This window comes from Leptodactylus fuscus, chromosome 5 (assembly GCF_031893055.1).
Source record: "Leptodactylus fuscus isolate aLepFus1 chromosome 5, aLepFus1.hap2, whole genome shotgun sequence".
NCBI classification, from domain to species: Eukaryota; Metazoa; Chordata; class Amphibia; order Anura; family Leptodactylidae; genus Leptodactylus; species Leptodactylus fuscus.
The window spans coordinates 46,112,945-46,133,471 of NC_134269.1; the positions used below are offsets into that span (position 1 = coordinate 46,112,945).

At 45.5% G+C, this 20,527-nt stretch overlaps 1 protein-coding gene across 2 annotated transcripts in view; it reads left to right on the plus strand.

The window, feature by feature from the left end:
* Positions 1 to 20,527, plus strand: part of UNC5D (unc-5 netrin receptor D) — a 562,375-nt gene that overhangs the window by 386,624 nt on the left and 155,224 nt on the right. For both annotated transcript variants that reach the window (XM_075273020.1, XM_075273019.1), the window contains exons 5-6: positions 9,821 to 10,001; positions 18,587 to 18,754. In XM_075273020.1, the coding sequence (XP_075129121.1) occupies positions 9,821 to 10,001; positions 18,587 to 18,754 (349 nt within the window). The remainder of the gene's footprint in view (positions 1 to 9,820; positions 10,002 to 18,586; positions 18,755 to 20,527) is intronic.

Here is a 20,527-nt window from a genome sequence, read left to right on the forward strand (position 1 = left end):
AACTTTCCGGTGGGGCCAGAGGAGTCATGCCAACTAACACTGTGGCAGACATGGCTGAGTTCATGTTGGGGTGCTTTACAACCGACAAGCGTATTGTCAAAATCATGGAGGACAACCAGTACTGGATCTTTGCTATCCTTGACCCCCGGTATAAAAACAACATCTCGTCTTTTATTCCGGTAGAGGGGAGGGCCAATCGCATCAATGCTTGCCACAGGCAATTGGTGCAGAATATGATGGAGATGTTTCCAGCATGTGACGTTGGCGGCAGGGAGGGCAGTTCCTCCAGTAGGCAACCAAGTTCTCACCGGTCCACACAAACGAGGGGCACACTGTCTAAGGTCTGGGACACCTTGATGGCACCCCCTCGCCAAAGTGCCGCCACGGAGGGTCCTAGTGTCACCAGGCGTGAGAAGTATAGGCGCATGTTGCGGGAATACCTTTCCGACCACAGCCCTGTCCTCTCCGACCCCTCTGCGCCCTACACGTATTGGGTGTCGAAGTTGGACCTGTGGCTTGAACTTGCCCTATATGCCTTGGAGGTGCTGTCCTGTCCTGCCGCCAGCGTCCTATCTGAGAGGGTGTTCAGTGCAGCCGGTGGCATCATCACTGACAAGCGCACCCGTCTGTCAGCTGAGAGTGCCGACCGGCTCACTTTGATAAAAATGAACCACCACTGGATAGAGCCTTCATTTTTGTGCCCACCTGTGTAAAGCACCCCAACATGAAACTCCATGTCTGTACTCAACCTCTCCAATTCCTCCGCATCCTCATACTCATCCACCATAAGCGTTGCACAATTCTGATAATACTAGGCTCCCTCCAACATGATTTCCCCCAACTCTGCTGGTTAGAGGCTCCCTCCACCCTGATTTCCACCAACTCTGCTGGTTAGAGGCTCCCTCCACCCTGCTTTCCCACAACTCTGCTGGTTAGAGGCTCCTTCCACCATGAATTTGCCAAAACTGGGCTGTTTAGAGGCTCCCTCCACCATGAATTGGTCCAAACTGGGCTGGTTAGAGGCTCCCTCTACCATTAATTGGTCCAAACTGGGCTGGTTAGAGGCTCCCTCCACCATGAATTTGCCCAAACTGGGCTGTTTAGAGGCTCCCTCCACCATGAATTTGCCCAAACTGGGCTGTTTAGAGGCTCCCTCCACCATGAATTGGTCCAAACTGGGTTTTTTAGAGGCTCCCTCCACCATGAATTGGTCCAAACTGGGCTGGTTAGAGGCTCCCTCCACCATGAATTGATCCAAACTGGGGTGGTTAGAGGCTCCCTCCACCATTAATTGGTCCAAACTGGGCTGGTTAGAGGCTCCCTCCACCATTAATTGGTCCAAACTGGGCTGGTTAGAGGCTCCCTCCACCATTAATTGGTCCAAACTGGGCTGGTTAGAGGCTCCCTCCACCATGAATTTGCCCAAACTGGGCTGGTTAGAGGCTCCCTCCACCATGAATTTGCCCAAACTGGGCTGTTTAGAGGCTCCCTCCACCATGAATTTGCCCAAACTGGGGTTTTTAGAGGCTCCCTCCACCATGAATTGGTCCAAACTTGGCTGTTTAGAGGCTCCCTCCACCATTAATTGGTCCAAACTGGGCTGGTTAGAGGCTCCCTCCACCATGAATTGGTCCAAACTGGGTTTTTTAGAGGCTCCCTCCACCATGAATTTGCCCAAACTGGGCTGTTTAGAGGCTCCCTCCACCATGAATTTGCCCAAACTGGGCTGGTTAGAGGCTCCCTCCACCATGAATTGGTCCAAACTGGGGTTTTTAGAGGCTCCCTCCACCATGAATTGGTCCAAACTTGGCTGTTTAGAGGCTCCCTCCACCATGAATTGGTCCAAACTGGGGTGGTTAGAGGCTCCCTCCACCATTAATTGGTCCAAACTGGGCTGGTTAGAGGCTCCCTCCACCATTAATTGGTCCAAACTGGGCTGGTTAGAGGCTCCCTCCACCATGAATTGGTCCAAACTGGGTTTTTTAGAGGCTCCCTCCACCATGAATTTGCCCAAACTGGGCTGTTTAGAGGCTCCCTCCACCATGAATTGGTCCAAACTGGGCTGGTTAGAGGCTCCCTCCACCATGAATTTCCCAAAACTTGGCTGTTTAGAGGCTCCCTCCACCATTAATTGGTCCAAACTGGGCTGGTTAGAGGCTCCCTCCACCATGAATTGGTCCAAACTGGGGTTTTTAGAGGCTCCCTCCACCATGAATTGGTCCAAACTTGGCTGTTTAGAGGCTCCCTCCACCATGAATTGGTCCAAACTGGGGTGGTTAGAGGCTCCCTCCACCATTAATTGGTCCAAACTGGGCTGGTTAGAGGCTCCCTCCACCATTAATTGGTCCAAACTGGGCTGGTTAGAGGCTCCCTCCACCATGAATTTGCCCAAACTTGGCTGTTTAGAGGCTCCCTCCACCATGAATTTGCCCAAACTGGGCTGGTTAGAGGCTCCCTCCACCATGAATTGGTCCAAACGGGTTTTTAGAGGCTCCCTTCACCATGAATTGGTCCAAACTTGGCTGTTTAGAGGCTCCCTCCACCATGAATTGGTCCAAACTGGGGTGGTTAGAGGCTCCCTCCACCATTAATTGGTCCAAACTGGGCTGGTTAGAGGCTCCCTCCACCATGAATTGGTCCAAACGGGTTTTTAGAGGCTCCCTCCACCATGAATTGGTCCAAACTGGGGTTTTTAGAGGCTCCCTCCACCATGAATTGGTCCAAACTTGGCTGTTTAGAGGCTCCCTCCACCATTAATTGGTCCAAACTGGGCTGGTTAGAGGCTCCCTCCACCATGAATTGGTCCAAACTGGGTTTTTTAGAGGCTCCCTCCACCATGAATTTGCCCAAACTGGGCTGTTTAGAGGCTCCCTCCACCATGAATTGGTCCAAACTGGGTTTTTTAGAGGCTCCCTCCACCATGAATTGGTCCAAACTGGGCTGGTTAGAGGCTCCCTCCACCATGAATTGGTCCAAACTGGGGTGGTTAGAGGCTCCCTCCACCATTAATTGGTCCAAACTGGGCTGGTTAGAGGCTCCCTCCACCATGAATTGGTCCAAACTGGGCTGGTTAGAGGCTCCCTCCACCATTAATTGGTCCAAACTGGGCTGGTTAGAGGCTCCCTCCACCATGAATTTGCCCAAACTGGGCTGTTTAGAGGCTCCCTCCACCATGAATTTGCCCAAACTGGGCTGGTTAGAGGCTCCCTCCACCATGAATTGGTCCAAACTGGGGTTTTTAGAGGCTCCCTCCACCATGAATTGGTCCAAACTTGGCTGTTTAGAGGCTCCCTCCACCATTAATTGGTCCAAACTGGGCTGGTTAGAGGCTCCCTCCACCATGAATTGGTCCAAACTGGGTTTTTTAGAGGCTCCATCCACCATGAATTTGCCCAAACTGGGCTGTTTAGAGGCTCCCTCCACCATGAATTGGTCCAAACTGGGGTGGTTAGAGGCTCCCTCCACCATTAATTGGTCCAAACTGGGCTGGTTAGAGGCTCCCTCCACCATTAATTGGTCCAAACTGGGCTGGTTAGAGGCTCCCTCCACCATGAATTGGTCCAAACTGGGGTTTTTAGAGGCTCCCTTCACCATGAATTGGTCCAAACTTGGCTGTTTAGAGGCTCCCTCCACCATTAATTGGTCCAAACTGGGCTGGTTAGAGGCTCCCTCCACCATGAATTGGTCCAAACTGGGTTTTTTAGAGGCTCCCTCCACCATGAATTTGCCCAAACTGGGCTGTTTAGAGGCTCCCTCCACCATGAATTGGTCCAAACTGGGGTGGTTAGAGGCTCCCTCCACCATTAATTGGTCCAAACTGGGCTGGTTAGAGGCTCCCTCCACCATTAATTGGTCCAAACTGGGCTGGTTAGAGGCTCCCTCCACCATGAATTGGTCCAAACTGGGGTTTTTAGAGGCTCCCTCCACCATGAATTGGTCCAAACTTGGCTGTTTAGAGGCTCCCTCCACCATTAATTGGTCCAAACTGGGCTGGTTAGAGGCTCCCTCCACCATGAATTGGTCCAAACTGGGTTTTTTAGAGGCTCCCTCCACCATGAATTTGCCCAAACTGGGCTGTTTAGAGGCTCCCTCCACCATGAATTGGTCCAAACTGGGTTTTTTAGAGGCTCCCTCCACCATGAATTGGTCCAAACTGGGCTGGTTAGAGGCTCCCTCCACCATGAATTGGTCCAAACTGGGGTGGTTAGAGGCTCCCTCCACCATTAATTGGTCCAAACTGGGCTGGTTAGAGGCTCCCTCCACCATTAATTGGTCCAAACTGGGCTGGTTAGAGGCTCCCTCCACCATTAATTGGTCCAAACTGGGCTGGTTAGAGGCTTCCTCCACCATGAATTTGCCCAAACTGGGCTGTTTAGAGGCTCCCTCCACCATGAATTTGCCCAAACTGGGCTGGTTAGAGGCTCCCTCCACCATGAATTGGTCCAAACTGGGGTTTTTAGAGGCTCCCTCCACCATGAATTGGTCCAAACTTGGCTGTTTAGAGGCTCCCTCCACCATTAATTGGTCCAAACTGGGCTGGTTAGAGGCTCCCTCCACCATGAATTGGTCCAAACTGGGTTTTTTAGAGGCTCCCTCCACCATGAATTTGCCCAAACTGGGCTGTTTAGAGGCTCCCTCCACCATGAATTGGTCCAAACTGGGGTGGTTAGAGGCTCCCTCCACCATTAATTGGTCCAAACTGGGCTGGTTAGAGGCTCCCTCCACCATTAATTGGTCCAAACTGGGCTGGTTAGAGGCTCCCTCCACCATGAATTTGCCCAAACTGGGCTGGTTAGAGGCTCCCTCCACCATGAATTGGTCCAAACTGGGTTTTTTAGAGGCTCCCTCCACCATGAATTTGCCCAAACTGGGCTGGTTAGAGGCTCCCTCCACCATGAATTGGTCCAAACTGGGGTTTTTAGAGGCTCCCTCCACCATGAATTTGCCCAAACTGGGCTGTTTAGAGGCTCCCTCCACCATGAATTGGTCCAAACTGGGTTTTTTAGAGGCTCCCTCCACCATGAATTGGTCCAAACTGGACTGGTTAGAGGCTCCCTCCACCATGAATTGGTCCAAACTGGGGTGGTTAGAGGCTCCCTCCACCATTAATTGGTCCAAACTGGGCTGGTTAGAGGCTCCCTCCACCATTAATTGGTCCAAACTGGGCTGTTTAGAGGCTCCCTCCACCATGAATTTGCCCAAACTGGGCTGTTTAGAGGCTCCCTCCACCATGAATTTGCCCAAACTGGGCTGGTTAGAGGCTCCCTCCACCATGAATTGGTCCAAACTGGGGTTTTTAGAGGCTCCCTCCACCATGAATTGGTCCAAACTTGGCTGTTTAGAGGCTCCCTCCACCATTAATTGGTCCAAACTGGGCTGGTTAGAGGCTCCCTCCACCATGAATTGGTCCAAACTGGGTTTTTTAGAGGCTCCCTCCACCATGAATTTGCCCAAACTGGGCTGTTTAGAGGCTCCCTCCACCATGAATTGGTCCAAACTGGGGTGGTTAGAGGCTCCCTCCACCATTAATTGGTCCAAACTGGGCTGGTTAGAGGCTCCCTCCACCATTAATTGGTCCAAACTGGGCTGGTTAGAGGCTCCCTCCACCATGAATTTGCCCAAACTGGGCTGGTTAGAGGCTCCCTCCACCATGAATTGGTCCAAACTGGGTTTTTTAGAGGCTCCCTCCACCATGAATTTGCCCAAACTGGGCTGGTTAGAGGCTCCCTCCACCATGAATTGGTCCAAACTGGGGTTTTTAGAGGCTCCCTCCACCATGAATTTGCCCAAACTCTGCTGGTTAGAGGCTCAATCCACCCTGATTTTCAAAACAAATGTTGGTGCCAACCTCAACTTACTACAAGGGCCAAATTCACTGCTGGTGACAAGCTCTCCTCACTGCAAGTGCCAAATACACATGTTTCAAGGTGTTTTCCTACTGTCAGAGAGGTGGTATTGAGTGTGTAAAGTGTGTAGTTGTTAGGCTGTGATGTTGGGGTAATAGAGGGTCTTTGGTGTGTTAGATGCCCCCAGACATGCTTCCCCTGCTGTCCCAGTGTCATTCCAGAGGTGTTGGCATCATTTCCTGGGGTGTCATAGTGGACTTGGTGACCCTCCAGACACGGATTTGGGTTTCCCCCTTAACGAGTATCTGTTCCCCATAGACTATAATGGGGTTCGAAACCCGTTTGAACACACGAACATTGAGCGGCTGTTCGAATCGAATTTCGAACCTCGAACATTTTAGTGTTCGCTCATCTCTAATTCTTAACTATTGAAGGACCTGCTTTTATTTTGTTTCAGCCATCCATCTTATCTTCAACTGAACATATACATAAAGATATAGCAGAGCTGAATGTGCCATTAAACTTTTTTTTTTTTTTTTGACATGTGTCAAAAGGCTGTTGTATCCCTAAGCTATTTTATTTTTAATGATATGGGCCATTGCAGGCAGTACGTTGACCATTTGAAAGGTCTTTGCAGTGAGGCCTGTAGCTACAGCTTAATGTCTTGGGAAACAGACCTGTCAGTTACGGTTCTGCTTCATGAAGTCTTTACCTAGCAGAGTGTCAATTCCACAGGTCTTGATGTCCAGAAGGAGTAATGGGTTTTCTCCATTTCTGACTGTAACAAAACCACTGGGAACGCACTGTAAAATTTACACCTAGAATTCTTTGTAGTCAAAGTTATAAAATGTAGTATATATCATTACAGAGGCATAGATCAAAGCTACAAGACCCCAACACAAAGTCTATAACCCACACCTACCATGTGCCATTTAAGGAGGACCTTTCACCAATTCCATCAATTCTAGTTCTTATAATCTATTAATAGGTTATTCCCCACTGAGTACAGCACAGCTGGAATTTTCTCTCTAGCCCCCACCGTCCTTGAGTAACAAGAGCTGATAGTTTTGGTGCCTGGTGTGCTCTTTAAGCTCTGTAATGTCAGAAGGGCAATGTCAGGCAGGGGGCAGGATTCTGAGCTCCAATCAGAAGCAGCCAGTGTCAGAGCTCAGAATCACACCCCTTGTCTGCTCTTACCTGACACCGCCCTCCTGACAGTACAGAGCCTAAATAGAATATCAGGCACCAAAACAGTGGGGGCAAGAGAAAATATTCCAACTGTGGCAGAACCAATGGAGCAGAGCCTATTAAATGTAAAGAACTGGACTTGTTGGAGGTAGTGCAAGGTGCTCTTTAAAGGATACCCACGTTTTCATAAAAAAATTTAAATATCTGCAGGATCTAGTTGATCAATCTGTCCTATCAGTTTTTTGGCTGTTAATAACTCCATAATGAATGTAGCAGATATAGCATTTTGTAGGGGGCATTAACAGTTCAGAGCAGTCCCCCCCCCATGTATTATTACTATTTCTTTGCCACAGAGAGACTATCAGGTCACTTCCTCTCTGAGTGGTCTTGGTGTAGGAGGCAGCGGACCAAAGGCCAGATAGATGCTCATGCAGAACGATAGTGGGAGAGGCAAATAAAATGTCGAGAATTTGGTAAAAATCCATGGCAGGTAGCCAGAGAGCAAGGTTGTAAACTAGCCAAAGGGTCAAGGTGAGCATCTCAGATTCAAAAGTTGAGTAGAGAAAGAGGTCATACATGGATGGGCAAGGGAACAGGATCAATAACAGAGTCAGAGAACAGGCCAAGGTTGGTAAGAGAAATCCAACCGTAACAAAGCAATAAAACCTGTGCAGTAGTGAGATAAATAGGCTAATTCCGGAAATTGGGTAGAAAGACACACAGTTTTGCATGGAGAAAGACCCACAGATTTGCAAGGAGAAAGGGCTTGCCCACCTTATTAGCTAGATCAGAAGTAGCAGAAGATGTAACTATCAGCAACATGGAGAGTCATGACCATTATAAATAATGTTAACCAGAAGTAAAGTATGCTGTGAGAAATGATACGACGGCAAACAGCCCATCGGCAATAACACAAGCAACTATTCAGAAGTTGATAAAAGAACATAAACTCTCCTTACACTCTCTGTGAGCAGTGAGAAGCTGTGGATTCCTCTCTGTATAGTGCATAGGGAGAGAAAGCTGTTCTGGTAGAGCTGTGTGGGTAGAACATGTAGAGACTATAAAACGATACCTGCCCCTTACCCTCCACTTCCAGTGTTCTGTCTTGTAGCAGGTGGTTTCTAAAGACAGTGCTTCCTTAGTAGCGGGGAGTGAAAAAATAATTAGCTAGAAGGGAGGCATCTCATGGCAAGAACTTCAAAGTTATTTTCCATATATATACGATGGCAACATTGCGCACTCAGAATTATAAACTCTATTAAATGAGACTAAGTTGTCTGAAAAGTTAGTGACCATTTAATAAACTGGTGTGTTCTAATATGGATACTATTCAATACGTGAAAAAGCAGCCAATTCTGCATATACTGTGAACTTTTTTTCTCTTGGGAGTCTTGGCCCTTGAAAGCCGCACGCTTTTAAAATGCTAGTACTGTACATGATGTTGAAATCAGGCCAAAGTGTTATAAGAATTGTTAACATTGATGACTGCTATAAAAGCCGGGCATTACATCTTCATTCCCACCAAATGGGCCATAAAACAGAATAGTATAAAGCATCATCAAGACCTTGAAATGCTTTCAATCTGACCCTGCATTGACCAGCTATATTTACTCTATGTCATGCCTTCACTTCCAATATTAGTTTATTTGCAGTTATGGCTTGTGTTGTTCTAAATCTTGCACCGTTATATTTCTCTAACACCTTACACTTCTAACTATGAATTACATAATATAACTTGTAGTGTTAGAAATACGAGAGATACAGGAAGCATGTGGAATTGCCAGGTTGCCATATTAGACCTTCAGCTGGTCCCCTAGTTATTGGAAGCTACAGATACTATTGTGCACCAATAAAAACAGGGTCATTAGAACTATGGCCTGCCTCCGGGGTCACAACTATATAACTTGCAGAATCATATCTCATGTGGATTGGCCTAATAGAACATTACATGTTGAATGAGGCTCTTCAGCTTACAAAGAGGAGACTCCTTTGCCATAGACCTTTGTTTGTAATGGGGTTACAAATCTAGATTGATATAGAAATGTCTACATCCTGCAGAGGTGCGTATGGGAATCCTGCAAACAAAGATAATACTCTCGATAGAACTAAAGATGTATACAACCTCCAGATGAGTCTGGGAATGGCAGACTCACTCCATCTCCAATTCTAGCATCACAGGGACTGGTCACACAATATGGCCATGGCTTAGCACACGCCTCAATCTCAGGGTAGTTTTCTCTGTCCAGTTGCCCCCACCAGTTCTCTTGGTTTACAAAGTGGCAATCTGGCTGGTCGCTATACAGGTCCTATGTCTACGGCCATGGCTCAGACTTGATATTAATGCATTTTATTTGTATAGCACCAACATATTCCACAGTGGTTTCAATTACACCAGCAATGAAACATCTATACGGAATGACCCAAATATCTGTAAGATTGGTGGTAACAAAGGTGTCTGCTGGTAACTGCTTTCCTGCTCTATGAATTAAGAAATTGTATTTGCAGATGAACTTTTGCAGGTTAAAAAGCTTTTCTAGGACTATGATATTGAGTTCTGCTTCCTCTTCTCAGGTCACATCTATTGATCACATGCCCATACATGACTTAGTCCCATACAAATGAATAGGGATAGGCTGTAATACCAAGCATGGCCACTATACAATGTATGGCGCTGTACTTGGTAAGTGGGGAAGACTTTAGTAATACAGTAGACATACTTATATGAAGAAACACAGACCGGCTATGGATGTTTTAACAAATATCTTCTTCTCTATTATGTATTTTAGGTTGAATGGTTTAAAAATGAAGAACCAATTGACTCCCTGCAGGACGAAAATATAGACACCAGGGCAGATCACAACCTTATCATACGACATGCACGCCTGTCTGATTCGGGAAACTACACTTGTATGGCCTCTAACATTGTAGCTAAGAGGAGAAGTGCGTCAGCTACAGTGGTGGTGTATGGTAAGTGGCTTGACTCCAAGATCTAAGACTACATCCCCTCTCATAATGGTTTGTGGGTACTGTACACCACCTATTCCAAACGTGTTACAGATGAGCATGGTCTATAATAACACTGAAACCAGAAAGAGACCTCATGTGAGGTCTATGAGGAAACAAGCAGCCTATGGAAGTGGGAATGCTACCACCCCATCATAATAATAGTCAGGTTTCACAAGATCATGCAATGTATCTAGATCTAGAGTCCCATGGCTGATGCTATGTTGCTAGCCCTTAGCACATATCAATTAGAACAACGACAGATACCCGAGGGATTTGGTCAGTTGGTCAACAAAGGGTACCATGACCTTTTCATTATTACATGGTAAATATCAAGGTATAGTGGAAGAAATGTTGCAAATTAAGTCCTGAGCCCAGTATCATCCAGTCTATCTGGGATTACATGAAGAGACAGAAGGATTGGAGCAAGTCTGCATCCACAGAAGATCTGTGCTTAGTTATCCAAGATGGCGGGAACAACCTCCCTGCAGAGATCCTTCAAAAACATCTACAATTGTATCTAGAAGAACTGATGGAAAGCAAAGGACAAAGGTCACACCAAATATTGATAAGGTTTAGAGTTCTATTTTGTCCATTCACTTCATTTTGTTCATTCACTTCATTTAAACGTCATGAATACAGTAGAAAACATACAAACACTATGCAGATGTTGACCTTGGTCGAATTTTATGTATTTTGTTGAATTACATTTGGATGTTTTTCTGAAGTTCTTCTTTCAAAGTTTCCTTGTTTCCTTCTTTATTATCCTCAGTTTACCTGTGAGTAGCATCATAACTGGAAGAGCAAATTGTAATTTTCACCACATCCACGGTCCAGTTCTACTGTTTCATTTATAATAACAACCCAACATGAAAACCACCATGACAGGGAATGTCATCCATTTATTTATCTCCTCAATGTATAAAAACTTGATGCCTTATCCATATTTAATAAGAGCTGCCTTTGGACCAGAAGCCCTTTATCTTCCAGCAGGGCACATGAATCATCATCTTTATCTTCTTCTGTACACATGTCTAAGTTGCAGAGTATCTAAAAAGCCGAATGTATTACTGTGCTCCTTGTTGTGCACCGCGGACACCACCTAGATGCAGAGGCCAGAAACAGGCATTTTACTTCATGCCCTTTCTAGAAAACCTTCGAGAAGGAGATCTTATGCCTTGGCTGAGGAGGGATAACCTCCGTTTCCCATCTGTGTTTGTGATTCCTTTTGGGGAGTCCGCTTGGAAACCCCTGTATGGAATACCAAACACATTAAAAAGCGGTGAGCAATGAAATTACACGGACTCCATAGACTATAAAGAGGTCTGTGTGTTATCTGTGCGGTGTCCGCACGAATCAAGCTTCACGCAGCACTTTTCTCTCCGCATGATTCGTGCGGACGCCGCACGGAAAACACACATATCCCATTATATTCTATGGGGTCCATGTGGTTTCTTAGCTAATCGCTTTTAGAGATGAGTGAATACTATTCAAAACTCTAGTTTCGAATATCTCACTCCCATAGGAATGAATGGGAGCGGGTGAATAGCAAGGGGTTAAGCGCCGGCCGGCGTGGCCACTCCCATTCATTCCTATGGAGCGAGGTATTCAAAACTGCAGTTTCTAATACTATTTGATCATCTCTAATCGCTTTTTAATGGAGTTGGTATTTCGTTCAGGGGGTCGTCAATCGGACTCCCCAAACGGAATACTGAACCCAGATGTGAACCGGGCCTAACTGTTAAAACAACAAGCTTTGGGTGGAAAGGTCATCCACATTTCTGCAATCTTATCATGCATGACCTAAAAAAATAAGACACTTATCAGTGGACAAAGTTTTTATCTCTTAAAAGAATTCATTCTGGACGTAAGCCATAAGTCTGTTTCATCCTCTAGCAGGGACAGGTCATGTACTGAAGTATTAAGGTATAGAGATGAACGAATAGTACTCGATCGAGTAGATATTCGATTGAATACTACGGTATTCGAAATACTCGTACTCGATCGAGTACCACTCGCTATTCGAATGTAAAAGTTCGATGCAGAACCAGCATTGATTGGCCGAATGCTATACAGTCGGCCAATCAACGCTGGTTCTTCTCCTACCTTTAGAAATCTTCTCCGTGCAGCTTCCCCGCGGCGTCTTCCGGCTCTTCATTCACTCTGCCAGGTATCGGGCCTGGGCAGAGCCGACTGCGCATGTCCACTTGTAGTGCGGGCATGCGCAGTCGGCTTTGCTCAGGCCCGATGCCTGGCAGAGTGAACTCACAGCCGGAAGATGCCGCGGGGACGCTGCAAGGAGAAGACTGCACGGAGGATCCAGCCCGACCCTCACTCGTGGACTTGGTAAGTATAATTTCATCGAACGTTGCCTACCCCTGAAACGAGCATATTCCCCCCATAGACTATAATAGGGTTCAATATTCGATTCGAGTAGTCAAATATTGAGGGGCTACTCGAAACGAATATTGAACCTCGAACATTTTACTGTTCGCTCATCTCTATTAAGGTAGGTTCACATTACTGCTTACTATTGTCTGTTGCACTTATTCATCATGGGATGAGAGCAACGGACAATGGTCAACAAATGCAGACAGAGCCCTATCTATGTCAGTCTGAATTAACCTCATTGTAAAAAAAAAAAAAAATGTTAGCTTTATTCGGTCATATTTTTTACTTATCCGATGGAAGAAGAAATTGTGAATGCAGGACTTTTTTTTTTTTTTTTTTTTTTACTTTAGAATCAGTAAGAATGGACACAGGTGTTTTACTCCCATCACAACCACTAGGTGGCCACAGATAGACACATATACAATAAACAACTCCCAACAGAATATCACTAAATCATATTTTTATTCAAAGTCGGTCATCTCAATTCACATACTTTGATATATATCGAGTCAAGAAGGAAGATAAGAAAAAAAACACATCTGTAAATAAAATTCTGGCAGACAATACTTGGGCATCTCACTTTCTAAGTATTTATACAGCGCCCTCTAGATTCAATTGGATATGTATGAACCCCCACCAACTAAGCCTCTTCTAGTGTTGTATCCCCAGAGTTTTATTATTTCTTCTTATGGCTGTGTGAAGGGAAGAAAAGAAGTTTACTGTAATAGAAGAAATACTGTAATATAAAATAAAGTGCACAGGTAGGGCCCCTTCACACGGAGTATACGCTGGCTGATTCTGAATGTGTAAACGTTCCGAATCAGCAGCGTTTAAAACAGGTCCCATTGCTTTCTATGGGAGCCGGCATACGTGCGCTCCCCATAGAAATGAATGGGCTGCTTTTTCCCATTCATTTCTATGGGGAGTGCGCGTATGCCGGCTCCCATAGAAAGCAATGGGACCTGTTTTAAACGTTGCTGATTCGGAACGTTTACACATTCAAAATCAGCCAGCGTATACTCCGTGTGAAGGGGCCCTTACTAATAATATGGGATAATGTGAGCATTTTACTTTCTCTGAAGTCGGACCCTTGGGAAGAGGGTATGTTTGGGGGATAATATTCCTCACTCAGGGGACATGTCTATAAGAAATGCATAATATAGTATACTGTAATGTCAGGGGAGGTCTGAGGTGGTCCTAGCACAAGAACCCCATAATCACTAGAACAAAGAGAAAAGATCGAAAACTACTTTGCCATTATTTGCGATGGGCAGAAAGATTAACAGGCCTGGGGACACACAGACATGTGACGGACACTCAAAGAACCCCATTATAGTCAATGGGGTCCCATTTGTTCCCATCATAGAACAGATCTGTTTTTTCGTATCTGTAGGTGTCTAGTTTTTCTAATACATTACATTGTCTTTACATCTCTTGGCTTAACACATCCCAAGATGATCTATGGCTTTATACAAAAACATGATTTTGCGATACTCTATCATGAGATGCCTATCCTATATATGTCTACATACTGTCACCTAGTGGCCGTGATGGGAATTGCAGTCCATCAAGGCTTTTGCTAGTAACTTGCAATATTGTATAGATTTCATTTCATGTTACATTAAAGCCCTTAACCAAATTCAAGCAAAGGTGCGAGTGAACACATTTATATAACATGTGCGTACAGAAAAACAAGTGACAAGCCTGAATTCATTGACCATGTATTTGTGATGTTTTTCCTTTAATGGTTCTGCTGTCAGTTAACTGCTGTGACTTGCAGGAAGGGAATTAGCCATGGAACAAGAAGTTCAGATTCTGTTATTCTATTAATTACTACAATTACCAGAATGTTACGCATGATGCCTGCTTGTAATAGAAACCAGCATGCGGTGGAGAGATCCAAAAATACCTGAACCGCAATTCCATATGATCAATATTATTTACACTGTATCCCACTGTGTAAAGCCTTGAGGGACTGCAGAATCCACTTCAGTAGCCTCTTACCTCTCTGCAGCTACAATTCATCCCAGCTGTGCCTGCACCAGGCTAGAGAATGTACAAGCAACGTGCAGACAGGCCCTATGTAACACCATGTACCCGCAGCGTACTGAGCAGTCCTGGGGTGTCTGCATCATGTGTGCGTCATCCTTTACAATTCCAGCTTTGACAGACGCACATTTAAAGGGAAGCTGTCAATCATCGCAACGCCCCGGTTACATCACATCACGCTGCAGTTTTAACTCGCAGCTGCTTTACCTTGTAACCATTATCCTCCACATTCAACATGTGAAATACTACAATACCAAGAGCACGTTCCCTGAAGCGACTTGTGAAGACACCCGCAGCCAATATCTGGAGCTATATACTTTTCAAGATACTTAAGAAGTGATTACAAATCGTACCCACCCTATAGATCATACACGTTCGCATATTACCCTGATATGCTTTGATGCCTCCCATTGATATGCCTTGAGGGCTCTTTGTATCTGACAGGCGTCTTTGTATTGTTATAATGTGAGTGTGGAATGTTAAAGGGAATATTCGCCATTTTGGTTTGTGCTTTTAATATTTAGTATAGGGATGAGCTCACACGGTGGGGGTTGGCAAGGACAGAGTTCACAGAGGCAGCGGGTCTCAAACTTCAAGGGCGCTTTTATTCCAAAGCTTCAGCATAAAATACAATGCAAACAAAATAAACCTAAGTCTGTTCGGTTCTAACTATACAGCAGGATGCCTCATATCCCAGTGCAGGCCTATTACCTGGAGCCAAACACAGTAGCAAAACTGACCAGAACCGCCCCAGGGGTGCTTTGTCTCTCAGGTTGCAAACCTGACAGCCCTCTATAGGCTTCCTTCTCCAGTAAAGACCATAAGAAAAACTTAAGAAAAACCCATAATGGACTACAGATGTGGACTGGAAGACTACAACTACCAACTAGTTCCCCAGCCTAGAAAATCCAGCCCATGTAACGTAAACATGTATCCTTCTGGATTTCTGCTACCTTGCCTGGCTGACCACTCATTCACATCTGGGTTTGGTAATCCATTTGGGGAGTCCGCATGGGGATCCCCTGAAAGGACTATCAAACGCACGGGCAAGCGGTGTGCAGTGAAAGCACACGGACCCCATAGACTATAACGGGGTCCATGTGCTTTCTGCGCACTGTTCGCACAAATCATGCAGAGAGGAACGTAGATCATAAAGTGCTTTTCTGCCCACATGATTTGTGCAGGCAGCACACGGAGAGCATACGGACCCCATTATAGTCTATGGGGTCTGTGTGCTTTCACTGCAAACCCCTTGCCAATGCATTCAGTAGAACGTTTGGGGTGGTCCCCATGCGGACTTCCTGAATGGATTACCAAACACAGATGTGAACGAGGGGTTAGATAGACACCCCGTTCACAAATTTACCATACACTGCAATTTCAGGGCTGTCTAGGCTAACTTTTATGTAAAAAAAAAAAAAAATAGCAATATTGTTGTCTTTCAGCTGTTCCCAATTCAGCAGAACTTTTATGGGTTGTTTACGGATAGACACGGATATCCTTTATCCAGGGGATAAGTGAGCACTACGTTTCCAACCATTGGGACCACTACAATCCATTCACATAAGCCCCTATTAGCCCCCTGTTTGTCATATTGCTGGAAACCCCTAACCATCAGACATTATTCCCTATCCATGTAAGTGAATACAGTAGGATAACTACATTACAGAAGAGCTACTTGTTTGTTAACCCATAAGGGTTTGTGAAATCGCAGCATGCCCGCTGTGCCTATTTTTCTGGAAGGTGTGAATGGGATTCACTAGAGTTTGACATACCTTGCAGGGACTGTAAAACAGCATCTTCTTCTGTAGCATTTGTGCCATGTGGGGCCACTGGCCTAAAGGGGTTTTACCTCCGAACATAACTGTATTTAAATGTGTAGACAATTTAAAGTTTAATGTTTTTTAAATATGTTACAACAGTCTGTCACCATTAGGATGGTAGGGAAAATCTTGAATATGTGTGTGTGTGTATATATATATATATATATATATACACATATACACACGCAGTATAAAACCCAACAACTTTCTGCAACTACACGGGCTCTTTCTTTAGAATGGTAGTTCATCGTTCTGTTATAGCGACTCCTTTGTTAAAAAAATATTGAGGTGCTAACCTTGAAATTCCCGACAGGTTCCTGTTGTCAGTCAGCCCTCAGCATGCTGTAAGCTTGTAGCCAAGAAGGACCGAATGAAAAGTTCACTGGCTGAAACTATTGATTGTGGCTGAAATATGTGTTTCTTGTAGCAGAAATGTCAGAATACTTGTGAAGAAAATAGCTGTCAAGGAAATTGGGGAGTAAAAGAGTCTGACTAAAGCTTTAAGGTAAATGTGGCATAAGAAAAGAACATTTACTCGGGATACTGCTGTGAGATAGACTCTGTCTACAAGCTTCTATATTTACTTGCTTAGTCTACGCAATTTCACCATTTTATAATACTGCAACCTGTCGGAGGAAATAGGAGGATGAGAGTAGTAGTAGGAGTTGTCAGCAGTGGCCAGTAAACCCTCAAACGACTCCTCCAGCTCAGCTCTGGACTTGAGACAATGGTGAGGGGACCTGCAGGGTACCTGATGGTAGTGGCAGGACAGACAGCCCCACGTATCCAACCCAAAGGGGTAGTGGAGGGGGCCCATGACTGGAAATGGAAAGAGGAGCGGACAGGTTACAGAGAGAGCAAGAGAGGTGGGACAACACAGTGGCTCAGTGGTTAGCACTGCAGCCTTGCAGCGCTGGAGTCCTGGGTTTGAATCCTGCCAGGAGCAACATCTGCAAGAAGTTTTTATGTTCTCTCCATGTTTGTGTGGATTTCCTCCCATACCAAAAAGACTTAATGATAGGAAAGAAAATGAACATTGCTAATTGTTTAGTAAAAAATGATGATTAACTGGAGGATAAAGAGTTCGCTTGTCCCTCCCTTGATATGCATACTTCAGTTTGGCATGGCAGCATGCACAGGAGGGGTCTTTGGAGGCACGATGAGGATGGAGGATTAAGGGGTCATCTTCACCCACTTGGTAGTACAGATGCTGGTAAGGGAACCAGACTGGATAACAAGTCCTGTGGTCAGGGTATCCTGAATTACTCTTCGACTTTGCTGCCCCTAGGCTATGTGGATCACGACTAGCGGTAATAATCCAAGGTTGTGGCGATGTCTTGGGGTTAGTGCCTTCAGAGTCCCTTCTTTTTGGAGGGGATGTGATTCCCCCGTTGATGTTGCTGGTTTTGGAGGATATTAAAACGGGTAGTTTTAGTTGGTATGCAAATGTTATGCAAATAATGTTATCTTGTTATAATGTTGTTCATGCTAATTACTTAGATATGGTAATTCTGTGGTTATTTAAAGGTGTAACTTAATAAATGCCGATGTGGCCTTTATTTTCAACCTCTGGTGTTGTCTGGGGGACTAGAAGGTAAGTCAGGTTGGGGGATAGCCACACGGCTCAGCGAGCACATTTTCCATAGTTATGACTCAGGAGACAGTAGTTGCAGATTAACTACAGCAATGGGTGCAGTTTCCAGCGCCTTGTATCTGAAGCTTCTGTATATCTGTGTTCTTGTCTGTTCTACAATATAAGATCAAATAAATAAGTCCCAAGGATGTCCTATCTACCTGTAGGGGTATAGGGATCATTCTGGGAGGCTGTTTCATTAATTCAGCTTCTCCTCTCCGTGGTACTTCTGTATCCAATCCTCACTGGAGGTTGACATACAGCTTTCCTCTCTCAGCACTGCATTAGTAACAATGAAGGTCAATGATTCTCCTAGTACGAAGTCCACACACTAGTCCCCTTAACCCCAGCCAACCATGGGTTGGGCTGGACCATGGCTCTGTCAAAAGAAGGGGTATACCTCCATTCCCAATGGAACAGTCCTAGAGATTTGCACTTGGAGACTTGTAAAAAGTGAAACTATAACACCGCATAACAGGCAATACAGTTCAGCAGTGTCCACTGGGATGCTGCATTTGGACAACCGGAGGGGTCACTGAAGTATCACTTCAATCAATATCATTCAATTGTATTTATTTCACAAACTATGGAATTCTTGAATTAGCAAGCTGTATGTTTCACAGCACTGATATGTGTTATTTTCTTATTTTTAGTAAATGGAGGGTGGTCATCATGGCTAGAATGGTCGGCGTGTAGTGTGAGCTGTGGCCGTGGAGTCCAGAAACGATCCAGGACATGCACTAACCCAACACCTCTGAACGGTGGCACCTTCTGCGTAGGGTCATCTATGCAGAAGGTTAGCTGCTCCTCCCAGTGTCCAGGTTGGTGACCCCATTACTTGTATTCTATATATACATTTATATCCAAAATAAGTATAACTGCAAGCACATTAAAGGGATTCTACCATTAAACTACTTTTTTTTTCTAATTACCATGTCAGAATAGCCTTAAGAAAGGCTATTCGTCTCCTACCTTTAGACGTGGTCTCCACCGCGCCATTCCGTAGAAATACCGGTTTTAACCGGTATGCAAATGAGCTCTCCGCAGCAATGAGGGCGGGCCCCAGCGCTGAAAGGCCGATGAGCGCATCCCCATTGCTGCCCGAGAGCTCTTTCCTGCACCGCCTCCTTCTTCTGCAGCAACTCCGCCTCTTCTAGCTTGTCTTGCTCTTGTAGTTCTATACAGGAGCATAGAGAGGCCACCCCAAAATGGCCACCGGCCAGCTCCTGTATTGAACTGCAAGAGCGGCTACCCCAAAATGGCCGCCGGCCGGCTCCTGTATTGGACTGCAAGAGCGGCTACCCACTGTAGCCGCTCTTGCAGTTCAATACAGGAGCCGGCCGGCGGCCATTTTGGGGTGGCCTCTCTATGCTCCTGTATAGAACTACAAGAGCAAGACAAGCCAGAAGAGGCAGAGTTGCTGCAGAAGAAGGAGGCGGCGCAGGAAAGAGCTCTCGGGCAGCAATGGGGATGCGCTCATCGGCCTTTCAGCGCTGGGTCCCAACCTCATTGCTGCGGAGAGCTCATTTGCATACCGGTTAAAACCGGTATTTCTACGGAATGGCGCGGCGGAGACCACGTCTAAAGGTAGGAGACGAATAGCCTTTCTTAAGGCTATTCCGACGTGGTAATTAGAAAAAAAAGTAGTTTTATGGTAGAATCCCTTTAAGAGTATCTGACACAAGGAAAGGTCCATTTGGGCAACTATCTAGTGAATCGTCAAAGCTAAACCTTTGGGCAGCAGTTCTTAATGTGATCTGTAGCCACTGACTCTTTCAGAGAACTCTAAGGCTACATGCACAGTTGACGCAGTTGAAGTTGGCTGCAACATATTCAGCCATTGGCCACTGCAGTTGGGACGACTTTAGTTTGGCAGCGATGGCTGCATGGTATATCTTCACCCTTATAATTATTCTTCTAGTCCAATGAATATGTAATGGATATATGCATAGGAAGAATACACACAACTCAAATGTATTAAACTTCTGGGAGATTGACTTTCAGTACATGTAAATCTCCTTTTTGCTTTGTTCTCAGGACAAATGCTTTTCAGGGACTTCTGTAAAAGATAAAACAATATTAGCAAAGAATAATGCAAGCGATGAATTCTAGAAAGTCAGCAGCTGTGCCATTAACACAGACCTCAGCTGGTTCAACAAGTTAGCTTGTTAAATGCGTATTACAGATTGAATGGGAAATAGTTGATAGCTGGAAACAATTATATAAACTATGTTATAGAGAAAGATACAGAGACAGCAGTTCCATCTATTGGTTACATTCCAATAGCAACTGAGTAAGTATCAGGCCTAGAAGTCATATGCCTGGTTCACATCTGTGTTTGGTAATCCCTTCGGGAACTCCATATGGGGTCCCCTCCGAATGGACTACCGAACCCACTGGCAAGCGGTGTACAGTGAAAGCACATGGACCGTATAGACTATAATGGGGTCCATGCAGTGTCAGACTGGGGTGTCTAGGGCCCACCAGTGGAGTTGTTTCTAGGGGCCCACCGCCAGGACCCTGCAAATCAGCGGTACCGAGACACGGCAGCTTAAGGGAATAACATGTCGGGAGCCATGCTGCTCACCCGCCAT